Raw genomic sequence first — 14,250 nt, forward strand, 5'->3', positions numbered from 1 at the left:
ATTCCACTTTTTGTTTGATGGACATCGAAACATGCTTTCTCTTTGTAGATCCTTTGGCAGCTCCAGAATCGGAAATTCTTTTTGACATAATCGAAAGTTCAAGCTTACTTTTATAAAATTCTCTAACAGTCTGCAAAAAATAATAAGCCAGATCCAATTAGAAGATTAAGGAAAAAGGCAATCTGCAACATTAACTGAAATAGATAATTAGATAATTTTAGCCTAGCTTATACCGTCCATTATACATTAAACGCGCATGCATAAAGGTATTATGTGCATGCGTAAATGCATTATGCGTTTACGCATGCACAGAAAGTTTGTAGCTTTGAGGTCCAGATTATAGATACTGCATTATTTAGAAAGAAAAATCTACATGCATATTTTTGCTTAACAGTCTTTCAAAAATTGCTGCAACGTCTCAGGCAGTCAGTCCCTGCATTAATAAAGCATTTTAATAATTCAAAATGAAATATATATCTTTAATTTTCTGTTACTTCTGAGAACAACTTAACTTAGCCAGATGCTGTCCTTGCATATATACCTATGTTAAAACTAGTCCTGCATCCTTTATTATCCAATTAATATGTAAAATTATTGTTAAAATAAAAGATTATTGTGTTAGTTACATTTTGATATGTGTGATAAGTCTAGTGCACACCTTCGAGTTCATAAGTAAGAATGTAAAATATAATTGAAACAAAGCATTTTCTAATTTTTGTGATATTAAATTTTCTTAACATTTCCTTTTTTTTTTTTAAGAATTAATTCCCTCTTTTGTCCTGCGGTGTTCTTGAATCTCATCAGTATGAAAACATAATATTTTCTTGGAGTTCATTGAGCAAAATTACTATTTTGAAATTATTTATATTTTCAGTATGTGAAATCTTTTATGGATTTTATAATCATACAGTTCAATATTCCCTCTAAAGCTTTTATGAAGTATAAGAAAAATAGTATGTTACATTTACCAGTTCAACTCAGGTATGGAAAACATTTGTTAATCAGGACTCTATGATATGTCTGTCAGCACAAATTTATTGCAATAAAGCAGTTGAATTACATGGAAAACATATAGCAAGCAAAAATATTAAGTAAAACATAATTTTTTCATCATAAAAATAATGAATTTCAGTAATTCTTTTAAACTTTTTTTGTTCCTATTTTCCTTCTGTCTTGATAAGATATAGTTTAATTTATTTTTAAAATCTGATGCTTACTGTTTTTTTTAATAGTCTTTAAAAATGAATGGTGAGTATCTGGATTTTCTTCTAATCTCATCGGTTAAGAAAAACATTTTTTCAATGAATTTCATGTAAATTTAAGAATAGTAATGTAATCTCTAAAATGTAGATAAGCATTTAATGTTGGTGACATTACTGTTTAATCGGTTATGGTAAAGCATACAAAGGCTGGGTTGTTTTTGTGAAGATCTTTCTAGGGACAAATGTTTGATATTCATTTTACCCATAGTGGAAACCATGAAAACAGCTATGCAGCCAGATTCAAAGCTTTCTGCAATAGCATTTGTTAGAAATCACATTTTCAGTGATTTTTTAATAATACCTTTTGCTTACATGCATAAAATATAGTAAAATTCATTATTATAGTCTTTGTATATTAAAGTCAGTTGGGAAAAGTGAATTTTGATACATGTGCAGACTTTTAAGGACAGTTTAATTAAAATATTAGGTGCATATGATGTAGTGAACTGAAAACATTTGTGTGTATACTCATCATCAAATCAAAATTAAGTCTTTGATTAAATTATAAACCCTCCCAATCCAATAAAACGTAAAAAGACTTTATTTTTAGGAATAGAACATTTTCATTTCCAATAGAAAAGAAACCATATAATAGAATACATTCCTCTTTCATTATAGCAGTTTATTTATTTATTTGTTTCAAGTTTTTTATACATAATTGTGCTATTATATGGAAATTCATTTTGTATATATAGTATTCAAGAGACATTTTATAGTTTAGCTAATATTTGATAATACATCAGTTTTAATAGTTTTTGAAAGTTATTGGATGATTTCTGGCTCACTTCACAGAAGTATTATGTAGAGATATTTAAATATCTATCTTAACCCCTTTGCGCCGACTGTCACGTCTACGTGCCAGCAACGAACACACTCACCTCCCGGGCGTGCCGGAGCATTTTCCCATTCACTACCGACTGTCACGTACTTGTGCCAGTGTCCTGGAACATTGTAATAACTATAATTTCTGCCACAAGATGGCAGTATATGGTTTCAGATACATGTACATTAGACCTTCTACTCGAAATGAGAGAAGCATGACTCACATACACGTGTTTTTGATTATATAAATAAAAGGGGAAATAAATGTTTCCGAATAGCGTGATTTATGATGTCTCTTTAAATCGCACTTTATTCGCACGTGGTAGTTGTTTAGTTAAGTAGAGAAGTTTTATTTGCGCTAAAGCGTTGGGTATTTCGGTTTGTGTTTCAGTTTTTAGAAAATAATTAGATCTTGTTAGACGTGAATTCTTTCTGTTTTTACCGTTGCAATGTCGAAGCGTCGAAAATGTTTAACAGAACATGAAATAGCAGAAACGATGCAAAATATTTCAGATATTGATTCTGAAATTCAGATATTCTGATATTGATTCTGAAAGATTAACTGAAAGGCATTTTCCAAAACTTTGTTCAGAAGAGACTGATAAGAAAATGAGACGACGTTGCTTCGTTTGTTCACATTCCTGGAAAAATCCTCCAAAACGGCAAATGAGTTATTACGAGTGCAAGGAATGTAATGTAGGACTGTGTGTAGATCCCTGTTTTCAAATTTTTCATACGAAAAGAGAATTTTAAGTAATATATTTAGTTTTCAGATGTATAAAAGTCATAAAATGGTGAGTAATGAAAATAAAATGTGTAAAATATGCATTTAAACAAGAAATAAGGCAATTAAAGTATATAGTATAAAAATATCTCTATCTCTCTATATATAATATATCTCTATATATAATATATCTAAATATATATATTAAATACTCTATAGAGCATTATTAAACAATGCGTTGATACTTCGGAAATTTCATGGATTTAGGCTTAGTAGCAAAAAAGCCCCCGGCCCTGGACAGACGCTCGCGTAAGACACTGCCGGCCTCTGCGATAAGCGCGCATTTGCGCTACCCGGCTTGAAGGGGTTAAAAAAATCCAGATTAGCTTGTCGTAAATTTGTCTTACATCATTGCTGATTTTACTGTACTGCTATAAACAAATAAATATATATCAATAAACCTAAAGAAATGAAATGGATGTCATAAATTAACCAAAGGTGAAAGAATGGCAGAACTATTTCACTGAATCTGACTTCAGGAGACTGATATTTTCTAGACAATTTAAAAAGTTTTAGGTTTTGTTTATTTATTTTTGGAATGATAAATAAAGTTTAATTTAATTAATAGCACTTTTATTTACATTTTTTCCAACCATCAGGTTCTCAATGTTTTTCTCTAGGAATGTGAATGTGGAACCATCTTTATTATGGTATGTTTTCAGAAGTGAAGGATCTCCTTGAGATGTTTTTGATATTCTATCTCATAGCATTTCATAGTGATTTCATTGGGATTTATCTGTTACCATAAATGGAGACTCATGTCTCTACAGGCACTGTTCTTCATACATTGCTTTGAACACTGCTTTACTTAAACTGAAATTACCACATTAAAATTAATCCATATAAGGACATGTAAGAGTAATTGTTATGCAGAGGCTGTAAAATGCACAGTTATGCACTTAATCTAAAAATACTGAAAGTTGTGAAAACTATTTGTCACATTTAAACTGATGGAAAATGAAATCCTAGCACCAAGAATAAGTTGTGATAGGTAAATGAAATTTGGGAGACATGTTTATAGATCTAAAAGATAACATCCATTCAAATGCTTTGCTAGTAAGTGTAGTGCTAGTGATGCCACTATCAACATGCAAATCATGTTTGCTTTAAGTATTCAATGCAAACTTCTTAAGCTTTATTTAACTCCTGACTTGGGCATTGTGAGTGAAGTTCAGAGTCAAGAATGCATTTAAGACAACAAAGATAGGCACTATTGGCACCGTACTAAGTTTGAGTGAGGCCATGTAAATAGGGCTATGAGAAGGTCTTGAAGAGCTTTTCGCTCCTCCAATCTATCCCTTGATGAAGAACTAAATTATTTTAAAGCAATAGCTATTGACAGGGGTTTTTCACCCAACATTGTTAATCAAACAGTTAAAAAATTCTCATCTGAACACACTAAAAGTCACACTCTTGTTTTAGGAGATTATAAAATTCTGTTGTCATTCCCTTCTTTCCATCAATTAGCTATAAAGTTACGCATATTTTGCAGAAATTTTAACTTTCGGGTCTTTTATTCTCCCATCAATAAAATTCTGAGTTCCATACTCAAAGACCCCATTCCAGTATGAATTTCTGGGGTATTTATAGGATTCCTTGCCAGTTTGGTTTAATTTACATTGGCCAAACTAAGAGAGCCTTAAAATTTCGTATCAAGGAACATGAGACATATGTTAGAAAAAAGGAAACACAGAAGTCTTCTGTTGCCCAACATTGTTGGTCCGAAAATCACACTTTCAATTTTTCTGCTGCCAAAATTATTAAAAAATCATCTTCCATTGGAGAACTGGATTTTCTAGAGGCATTTCACATTAAAAAAAAAATCTTTCTATTTTAGTTAACGATCCTAATTCCAATCCATCTTTGCCTTCGGCCTTTAAAGAAATTATGTTTTAGTTCTAGTTTCATCAACAGATGGCGCCACTAGCTTTTTTCCGTCCAGGCGTTCTTATCTTAACTAATCATTATATCCTATCTCGTTCATTTGCACTTTTGCAGCTCAGAATGGTGGTTCGGTGAAACCATCGAAACTAGTCCTGTGAAAATTTGAAAATATAATGCTGATTTTGATTTCTGAATTTTAATATGAACAATTTTAAAAAATGCTTCCAAAATATGTAAAAAAAATTACGCTAAAAATTTCATTTAATTTTTTTCTTCCACTATGTCTTATGATGCAAACTATAATATTCTGAGATTCTCAGTTTATTTGTAAATATTTGCAAAAAATCGTTTCAACTTTAAATTTAAAAAAAAATCTAATCCTCTAAAAATCAAAAGCGTGACACCACATCCACAAGCAGTGTATGTACAAAGTTTGAGTTCTATACCTTATCAGGAAGCAGTTTAAAAATCCATGACCATCTTTTAACCATAGCGACAAGCACCAAGATAACAGCTTATAAAACAATAATAATAATAATTAAAAAGCATATATCTTTCAGGAACCATTACGAAAGTTCAGGTACCAGTTGCGAAAGTACAGATTACAAAATTAACAACAGTAAACAACGTTAAAAATGTGTAAACAGTATTAGAAATCAGCCAATTCGGAGACGTGATTGGTTGATCTTTACATTATGGTAACTTGGCGTTTTTGGCGAAAATTTCGCGACCAACTCTTCTACAGCAACTCTCTATTTTTTTTTCCCGCCGCCATTTTGTCTTCACGAAGTAAAGACATGTTTCTTTTCATTTTATGTACTGAACACTTCTTCCAACAATCTACTAGCCGAATTACACTTATGCTAGAAATTTTCTCTAACAAAACTGCTTAATCATGACAAATATTCACTGCAAAATTGGGAAAAGTGCACAATACCATACTCCTTACGCGTTTTTCAAAATAACACATATACATAAACCATGTACACGCCGACTTATTTTTACTTAAAAAAACATCCCAGAATTACACAAAAATGGCATTGCGCACACTCTTCACTATATCCATGTACACTGCTTTTTTCTCATAAATTAGAAAAATTTCACGAAAATACATGACAATTTTCTGAATCTTTAAACCCGGTAAAAAGAACATATATGAAATTACCTGATCACGAAAAAGTTTATACCCTTTCCAAATATGAACATTTCCACATATAAAATAAATAAAATATCCAAAAACTTTTACCTCTACATTATCTATTATATTACAAACGTCACTAACTAATTCATACCTTTACTTCATTACAAATGGTTACAAATACTTAGTGTCAAATATTTAAATTATTTCCATGCACGTTTACACAAATTACTTTACTTCCACCTTACATTTAGAACAATGCATAAAAATAATATCCCCAAATAATTAAAAATACTAACTTACCTATTCTTCTTCATAATCTTGATTACGTGTCCAGTAAACTTTTCTTATTTCTGCTTCAGGATATTTAAAATCATACTTATAGTTCACACCAAGGTACCAAGTAAAATAAATAACTTAATAAAACATCTTTACTTCTATCTTGCACAACCTTAAAGAAACACTTATTACCCCTTTCAATCCCACTAAATACCCATTTCGAATTCACTTTAGTTAGGGCCATGGGATCCAAAAATTAACGAACACTGTTTCACACAACACAAAATAAAGGCAAATACAAAATTTCCAGATTTTTTCCCGATTTCCCCCCTTTTCCGATTAAAGAACCGTAATTCGTCCATTAATATGACATGACATATCACATGATCTCTCATTTCCCTCACACAAAATAATGCATAATCGGAACTGAGTACTGCTCACATTATTACCAAAGTCTCAGGTAGTAACCTTTATCGCCTCCAAAATGTCGCCAAACTACCAGTTACTATATTGTAAAGATCAGCTACGTGATTGTTCACAGAGGCTTAGGTGTAAAGGGAAGGAAGACGGTGGTCTTCTGAATGGGTCCTAAAGACGAAACTCTTTCATGTCTACTTTTTCTCCTCTTGCAAATGGCAGCTGTGTGAAGAAGCATTGCATGTGAATGGAGCTCTACAGGGCTAGTGGGGGTGGTTAGAAGTTAGCTAAGTGAACACTTGGAATCAAATTTTCTGCAGCATGGATGCATGGGACCAACAGAAGGAGTTATGGTCTGGGGAGGAATGACCTACGACAGCAGGAGCACTCACATCATAACTGCACACACTTTGACATCAAATTTATACATCGGGCAGGTTATTGAACACATGTTGGGCTGTCATTCTTGAGCATTATTTCAGGGGGCATTTTTTAACAGCATAACAGGTGTTGGGATTTTATTTTCCAGCAGTATATATATATGTGTGTATCCATCTTAAGAACATTTGTGTTATGTTAAGAGAAATTACATTGTTTTCAAATGTAAAAAACACATTATGTCTTATTTACTTAAGCTGAAATTCATTAAATTAATGTAAGTAAAATAAAGAAATGCTTATGCATTTTATATGTTATTATGCAGTTTAGCTTGATATTTTTTACAGGTTATGCTCAAGGGACAAATCATGGATTTCTGTAACTATTGCTATGCCATTCTTGTCATATTTTATCTACCATATTTATTATCTGACATTTGTTCAGTTTGACTATGGATATAACATGAAAGCCAACATTTTGATTGGTAAGCAAGATACAAATTTTAAAAAAGTTTTCTTTAATACTTAAAATAATACATGGAATAAGAATTTGTTTTTCAAATGTTAAGAACATTTTTTAAGGTTTAAAAACATGTTATTTTGATAATTAATCAAATTAATCTCACCACTTGCATCAAATTAGCCCTTTATTAAAAATGTTTGTTGCCCTGGAATATTAAAAAATGCATTAATAATTTTTTAGATTTTAAACTAATTAGGTAAAATTTTTTATGCATCTTTCAATGAATATATTTGATTTTCTGTAAAGCTAATAAATGATTTAATTAAAATTTTAAATTCCAATAAAATGTGTCATTATGCCTATGTGTGTACTTTTAAATGCTTCTTTGCTGTCTTATTTCCCATTTGTAGGATTGTTAAATTCTTGTGGATGGATGATGTGGTGCTATAAGCACCGCTACAAGCAGTATGTTTGGAAATGTGCTGTTTCAGTTTTAGCAGTGAATATGTTACTTCTATTGGAGCTTTGCGATTTTCCTCCGTGGAAATTCTTAATAGATGCTCATGCTCTTTGGCATTTGGGAACCATTCCAGTGCCTTTACTTTGGTATAGGTAAGTGGTCTAGTAAAGATGTTCAGTTCTTGTTTCTACTTTTGAAAAAATAATTTATTTTCATCTGATATAAATCATTAAAATCTAATATATAATATAAATCATTATAATATCATATAAATAAAATCTAATATAAATCATTATCAATTTTTTAAAGAAAAATTACCATAATTTCAGATAGAAAGTCACCCTGGTGTATACACCACATACATGATAATTTTTTTTTAAAAGGAAAATTCACTGGATAAGCTGCACCATTATATACCCTGCGACAAAGCATTCTGAAACATCATATGTAATATTCATTTATTCAGTAATTCTCTTCCATATTGGTATAATCATCATTGGTAGATAGTATTTTATAACATTTACAACCTAACTATAAAATGTAAATAAATTTAAAAAAAAAAAAACCTCTGATTTCTGATAGAAATTATTTTTATGAGTTTCGTAAACTTTGCTTATCACCATAAATTATCATATTATGGAAAAAAGTACATGAGGTAGATAATTGAACAGAATTTTGTAATTAAAATAAACTAAATTTATTTATATCAAGACCACTTTTATCATTCTGTTTTAAATCGCTTATTTCAACATCACTGTCTTCATTTAATTTTTTTCGATGATGTTTGATTCAGTGAAAGCTGATACGATTGTATCGTCTTAAACTGATTTACCATGCTTTATCGACCTACAAGACAGCCTCCTCATATGAAGCTTTTCTTATCCATCTGGAATTTGTGAAAGTATAAAGTCTGCTTCATATTTACTCTTTGCACTGAAGTGTAGTTTGTGCTTGAAAATTCTTTTGGTGGGTGAGATCCAGTGGCTGTAAAATTTTTTGAATGCCCACCTGGTATTAGTGATATGACAGCGCTAAGTCTTTTTCTACAGATTTTATGGTAATCACTAGATGGCATCGCATTGAATGATGCATCCCCAGGGTTGGAAAAGAAAGCAGTTTTCCTTTTTCAGTAAATTTTTCTCTGTCAAAACAACATCATTTCTTCATCCATCCATCCATTTTTGTTTGCACAAGTAATGACCCGTTTAGAAAAGTTTTCTTTTGAAAATTATCAGAAAGGTGACCTTCTCTGTACTGGTGGCACAACCTAGAACAAAAATAAAATAAAGGCTTTTAATTCCCATTTTTTAACAAAGAAATAATTTTACATGTTGAATGAAAGTTCTGCTGAGAGGGCAGTCAAAAATAATGGACACCTTGTAGTACTTATTTTATCTCTATTCAAATTTTGTTGTTTAATTTTCTTAGATGTATACTCCAAAAAAGTTTTTCTTTCTTTTTCTTTTTTTTTTTTTTTTTCCTTCCCAAGCCTCTGTACAAGAAGTTTCTGTCCAACTGTTGTTTTGGTCCTGATGGATCATGTCTTTCATGTCATAAACCTGAAACGTGAAACACAAATTAGGTTCTCCGACAAAGCTTTTAATGTCCATTTGTTGAGCAATTACTTTTGCTTGAAGGAGAATTCTAACTGTTGACACTGATAATCCTTTTTTTGTCTTGCTCTTTTTTCTTCCAAAACAGGCCAGGCTATGACACCATTCTGAGATCTTTTATTCCTAGCCATTTTCTTTAATTCTTATTCAGAATTCCACCACTGAATGCATCTCTTGTAAACTTGAAATCTCTAGTCATAACCTAATTTCAAATTTATGCTTTCTTCACTGCCAAAAGCTTAAAAGCAGCTGTATAACATTTTCTTTAAGCAGGAATGATTATCATACTAGCTTTTAAAATTTGACAAACACGAACGATAAAGTTAACAATAAACAAGTCACTAAGCAGTGAGACACGTGTACGAATGAACACAAAATTTGGTAAAATAAAAGTCCCTGTGGAAAGTGCGTGTGTTTACTTCTGTTAATAAGAAAATTATTGTCAGAAAATGCATACAAAACCACAGAGTCAAGCAGAGTGGCCTCTTTACACCAAGCACACCCTACCCATAGTTAAGTGAGTTTCACGCAATTTCAGACTTGTTGCACGTAACCTGTACACTTGTGTCAGGCTAAAGAATTGTAGCAAGTTCTGCATTAACTGTTGTCTCGTGCATAACTTAGAATGCAGCAAAGTTCTAAAGACAAAAAACAAATAAATAAAATGCCTTCAGATGCGGTGCAGTGCTAAATTTTGAATTTTTAAACTTTACTAAAAGCTTATCTACTCAAAATTTGGGTAACTGTTTTATGAAGTCTAACTCAGGCTAATTTTAACAGCCACAATCAACAAAAATCATTTCTTTATTATTCTTAATTTTTTGTTTGAAATGAAAATGAATTTTTCTTTTTTTTAGTTTTCTTATAGAAGATTGTTTATATGAAAAGAAAATACATGAATACTGAGCTTTAAACTCATCAAAGAAAATGTGTACTGCATTATAAAATGAATAGAACATGTGCATTTATTCTGTTTGTGCCAACAGTTCATTCATTATGTATTAATGTGATTTTGGAAACAAAGTGCCACATTAGCATTTTAGTTCATATTATTATAAAGAAAATTAAATGTAGATGCTTTCAGCATTTAATGTTATGTATATTTGTGATTTTGAACATGGCTAAAATATTACTTCAATTATCATCCAGAAAAGATGTTATTATAAATTCCATTAGTTTTCGTTTTGATTTGAGCATGATACAGTATTTAAATGCTCTTTCCCGCAGCAGGATCATTATATATAATGTAAAATTTTGTTATAAAAATTAAAACAATTAAGTTTAACCTAGTCAAGCTTTTTGGATGATTTATGTGATTGTAGCTCTGTTCTTATATAACATGAGTTATGCTCTGATCTTTCATTACATTGAATACGCCTGTAATATTAGTATTACAAAACTACTGATCAAAGTTGTGGATTAGTTAAAATTTCAGCATTAACTGTACAGAAATTATAATTCATTAACACTTGTTACTCTTGAAGTTTTGGAAGTTTATTGACATTGTTTGAATGTTATAATGTTCATTATATTGAAGTAAAACTTCAAAATGTTTCTATGAATTTGTGATATATATTGTTATTTGATTAATATTTATGTATGTAAATGTTTCTCATCACACAGCTTTGAGCATGTGAGTAATCAAAATATAAAAATGCATATCATATACCTTAACAGAATTTTTTGAGTTTAAATTTTTTATTGTGTATAAAAATAGAATTTATAATTAAATTTATTTATGTGCTAGTTAGTAATAATGGTAATGTAATGATTTATTTATAAGCAATTGTTATAAATATTATTTTGCATGATTTTTCTAGAGATAAAAATACTAGTATGATAAGGAATTATGTTTGTAAACATGAACCTTTTAACAGACATTCAGAATTATTTTACTTTGTTTTTAATAGTGTATGATGCTTCCGATTCATTTTTGTAATGTCATGGTAAAAATACATTTAAAGTAATTTTTATTTTATAGAAAAGATTAACTTTATAATTAAAAATCTGAGCAATATTCATTGCTCTTAATAAAGAGTTGACACTTGAGCCAGAATGTTGTTTAAATATATCTTGCCATTTGTAAACCATTTTATCACAGTTTTTTTTAATATATATATATTTGTATACTTTGATGTAGAATTTTGTTCTTTAAGTGCATATTACATAATTTTTTAATAAATGAACTATATCATATTGAAATATTTTCTTCCTTGAATTTATTACTGCATGTTAATAGCTCATTAACATTTGTTATATAAAATGAAAAGCTTCATATCTATACAAAAATTTTAGTTCAAATTAATCTTTACTTACTATAAGAACACTGTACAGATCAGCAATGCAGTTTTTGTGAATTTAGTTAAATACTATATATTTAATACATCAAAATGTGTTGTTATTCTATTTCCTCTTTTAAAAGTGCTAAAATCATCAAAATATCTTTTTCAATAGAAATATTGTAGCATGAATTTGTGTGTGATCAATTTCATCAATGTAAGGAAAATGAGAGTGTTGTAGATTTAAAAATACATAAATAAATTTTCTATGGGATATTTCAATACTGTATTTCTTTGCATATTTTCCTCCTAGCGTTTAAGCAATAGGTTATGAAACGTTTTTAAATAATCATGTAAATCATGTAATTTCCCTTTCCTCAATGTGTTCAGAGAGAGAGTTCCCCTAAATTTCAAGTTATAGCTAAGTAGAAATGAAGATATCTCAGTAGATATTCTAATAGTAGTATTACTGTATATTCTTACTGGAATATAGGTTTCTTTTAAAGAAATAATATTGTGATAATTATCTGTGGTTTATTTATGACTACTTTTCATGTGTTGTGTTCTTACTGTAACTGCATCCTTTGAAAATTAAGTTATTCACATAATTTTTCCTCTTAATGTGTGGACAATAAAATTCATAAAGAAGGGGGAAATATGTGAGAAAATGCATTATTAAAAAAATTAATTAGCTATTTCTTAAGAGAGGTTTGAAACATTTTATGCACAGTTTTCTAGTTACCAACTTAACATCGATATTTTCAGTTTGGAAAACAATTTATTTATTAGTTTGGCAAATCAGTTGTGAAGAACGAAAGGTTTTTGCTAAATGGCATACATATAAGAAAAATGTATATTTGAGGATGAAAAAAATTACCAAAAATACCATTACAACCAACCATGCGTGTTTTGTCAGATGAGAGCTTGAGACTACGTAATATCCAAGAGAGTAGGTGAAGTGCTATAGACAAATTTCAAAAATAGTAGCAGATTTCATTAAAATTGAGTGCTACAAGCTGTTGATATTTAATATGAATAAAATTGTAGATAAAACTTTTGGAAGATACAAACAAAAATTGTATTTTAAAGCATTGTCATAGAAACTCTCTTTCTTAGAGGTAATGTGGGTGATAATAACACATCTGAAACGCATGAAAAACATTAATATTTTCTACCATTGTCAGTATTCCATTAGATTAATGAGGAAAGATTAATATTTCCTCACTAACCTAATGAGAATTCCCATTTAACTTCATCTCATTGCACAATTGCTTAAGCGCACCTCTTATTCAACCAGACACCTATGCTGTTCCAAGTGAGCACAGATACGCCTCATTAATGACAGACCTGGTGATCTGGCTTGCCAGAAAAGAGTAATAGTATAGTGAAGGCATTTCTGTGACATATTTTTTTTTAGCATTGTGCTGTTAAAAAGATGTCTTGTGGGAACCATGCCATGAGTGACAATACATGTGCTTGAAAGATGTCATGGTGCTGTGGATCAAGATTAGAGGTGACTGGTTGTGGTATGGGATGGCACCCCACACAATTATTCCATCTATGGAAGCAATGTGCTATTGTAAAGCAAAGGAAGGATTGAGGCATTCACTGCAGAGCCCCTACAAGTATACATAGTTGTTATAACTGTCCAAGTTAAATCTTAGTTTGTTACTGAAGATCACCAGATTCCATTTGGTTGTGATCCGATCCCATCAAGGTGTGACACTACTTCAAAGTAGGTAACCGTAGGTGGATGTCATTAGTAGCACACGTAATGAACACTGCAATACAAAATGTCCTTTAACCAGGTACATCATAATGGTACAAACAGGGGCATGCCTATATTGGAAGTGCTGCTTGTGCCTGGATGGGAGACAGTAATTGAAATGGTGCTATGCATTCAGTCTGCTGAGGACATCCTGAGCCTGGCCATTGTGTAGGCAGTCTTTCATCCTCTGATCCCAACAACTCTTTGCAATAAAATCCAAGTGGTCTAGGTAGTAGGCTGCTTGCCAAATTGACTACCCAGCTTCCAACATCCTGATGAATCTTTCCCCTCTTTAATTCTTACAGCTGATTATATTGTCTTCATTAGCACTCTAATGACATCCCTAGAACAGATTAAGTACAAGTGAAATACGTCTACATATTTTTTATACACTAGGGAGAACAAACGTGACTGTCCTGCGGTGGTGTTACTTAATGTACAATTATGCTATGTTTCTAATCATTTGCATATCTACCTGACATGTAGTTTCATGCCAAGTTTCATTATGATCCGATAACTACTATTTTGTTCACAAATTTTTATAGCAGTTTGTATAAATTTTTAATGACATTCACCAAGTATTGACAGGATTCCATCATTCTCATTTAATTGCTGTGATTAGAATGAAACCATTCTCAGATGGTTATTTAAGTCAGTTACTGCTCTAGTCTGATTTGTCAGGTAAGCATATGTTCAATAAATTA

At 30.7% G+C, this 14,250-nt stretch overlaps 1 protein-coding gene across 1 annotated transcript in view; it reads left to right on the top strand.

The window, feature by feature from the left end:
- The window catches only part of PGAP3 (Per1-like protein PGAP3), an 84,870-nt gene extending 72,810 nt beyond the window's left edge, over positions 1-12,060 (top strand). Inside the window, exons 6-8 of the mRNA XM_085822401.1 lie at positions 7,312-7,448; positions 7,837-8,038; positions 10,357-12,060. Coding sequence (XP_085678527.1) covers positions 7,312-7,448; positions 7,837-8,038; positions 10,357-10,405 — 388 coding nt within the window. The 3' untranslated portion in view covers positions 10,406-12,060. The remainder of the gene's footprint in view (positions 1-7,311; positions 7,449-7,836; positions 8,039-10,356) is intronic.
- Positions 12,061-14,250: the final 2,190 nt, after the last annotated feature.

The sequence above is a fragment of the Stegodyphus dumicola genome, chromosome 8 (assembly GCF_044657685.1).
Source record: "Stegodyphus dumicola isolate Sdum_Otavi_A_Nest chromosome 8, ASM4465768v1".
NCBI classification, from domain to species: domain Eukaryota; kingdom Metazoa; phylum Arthropoda; class Arachnida; order Araneae; family Eresidae; genus Stegodyphus; species Stegodyphus dumicola.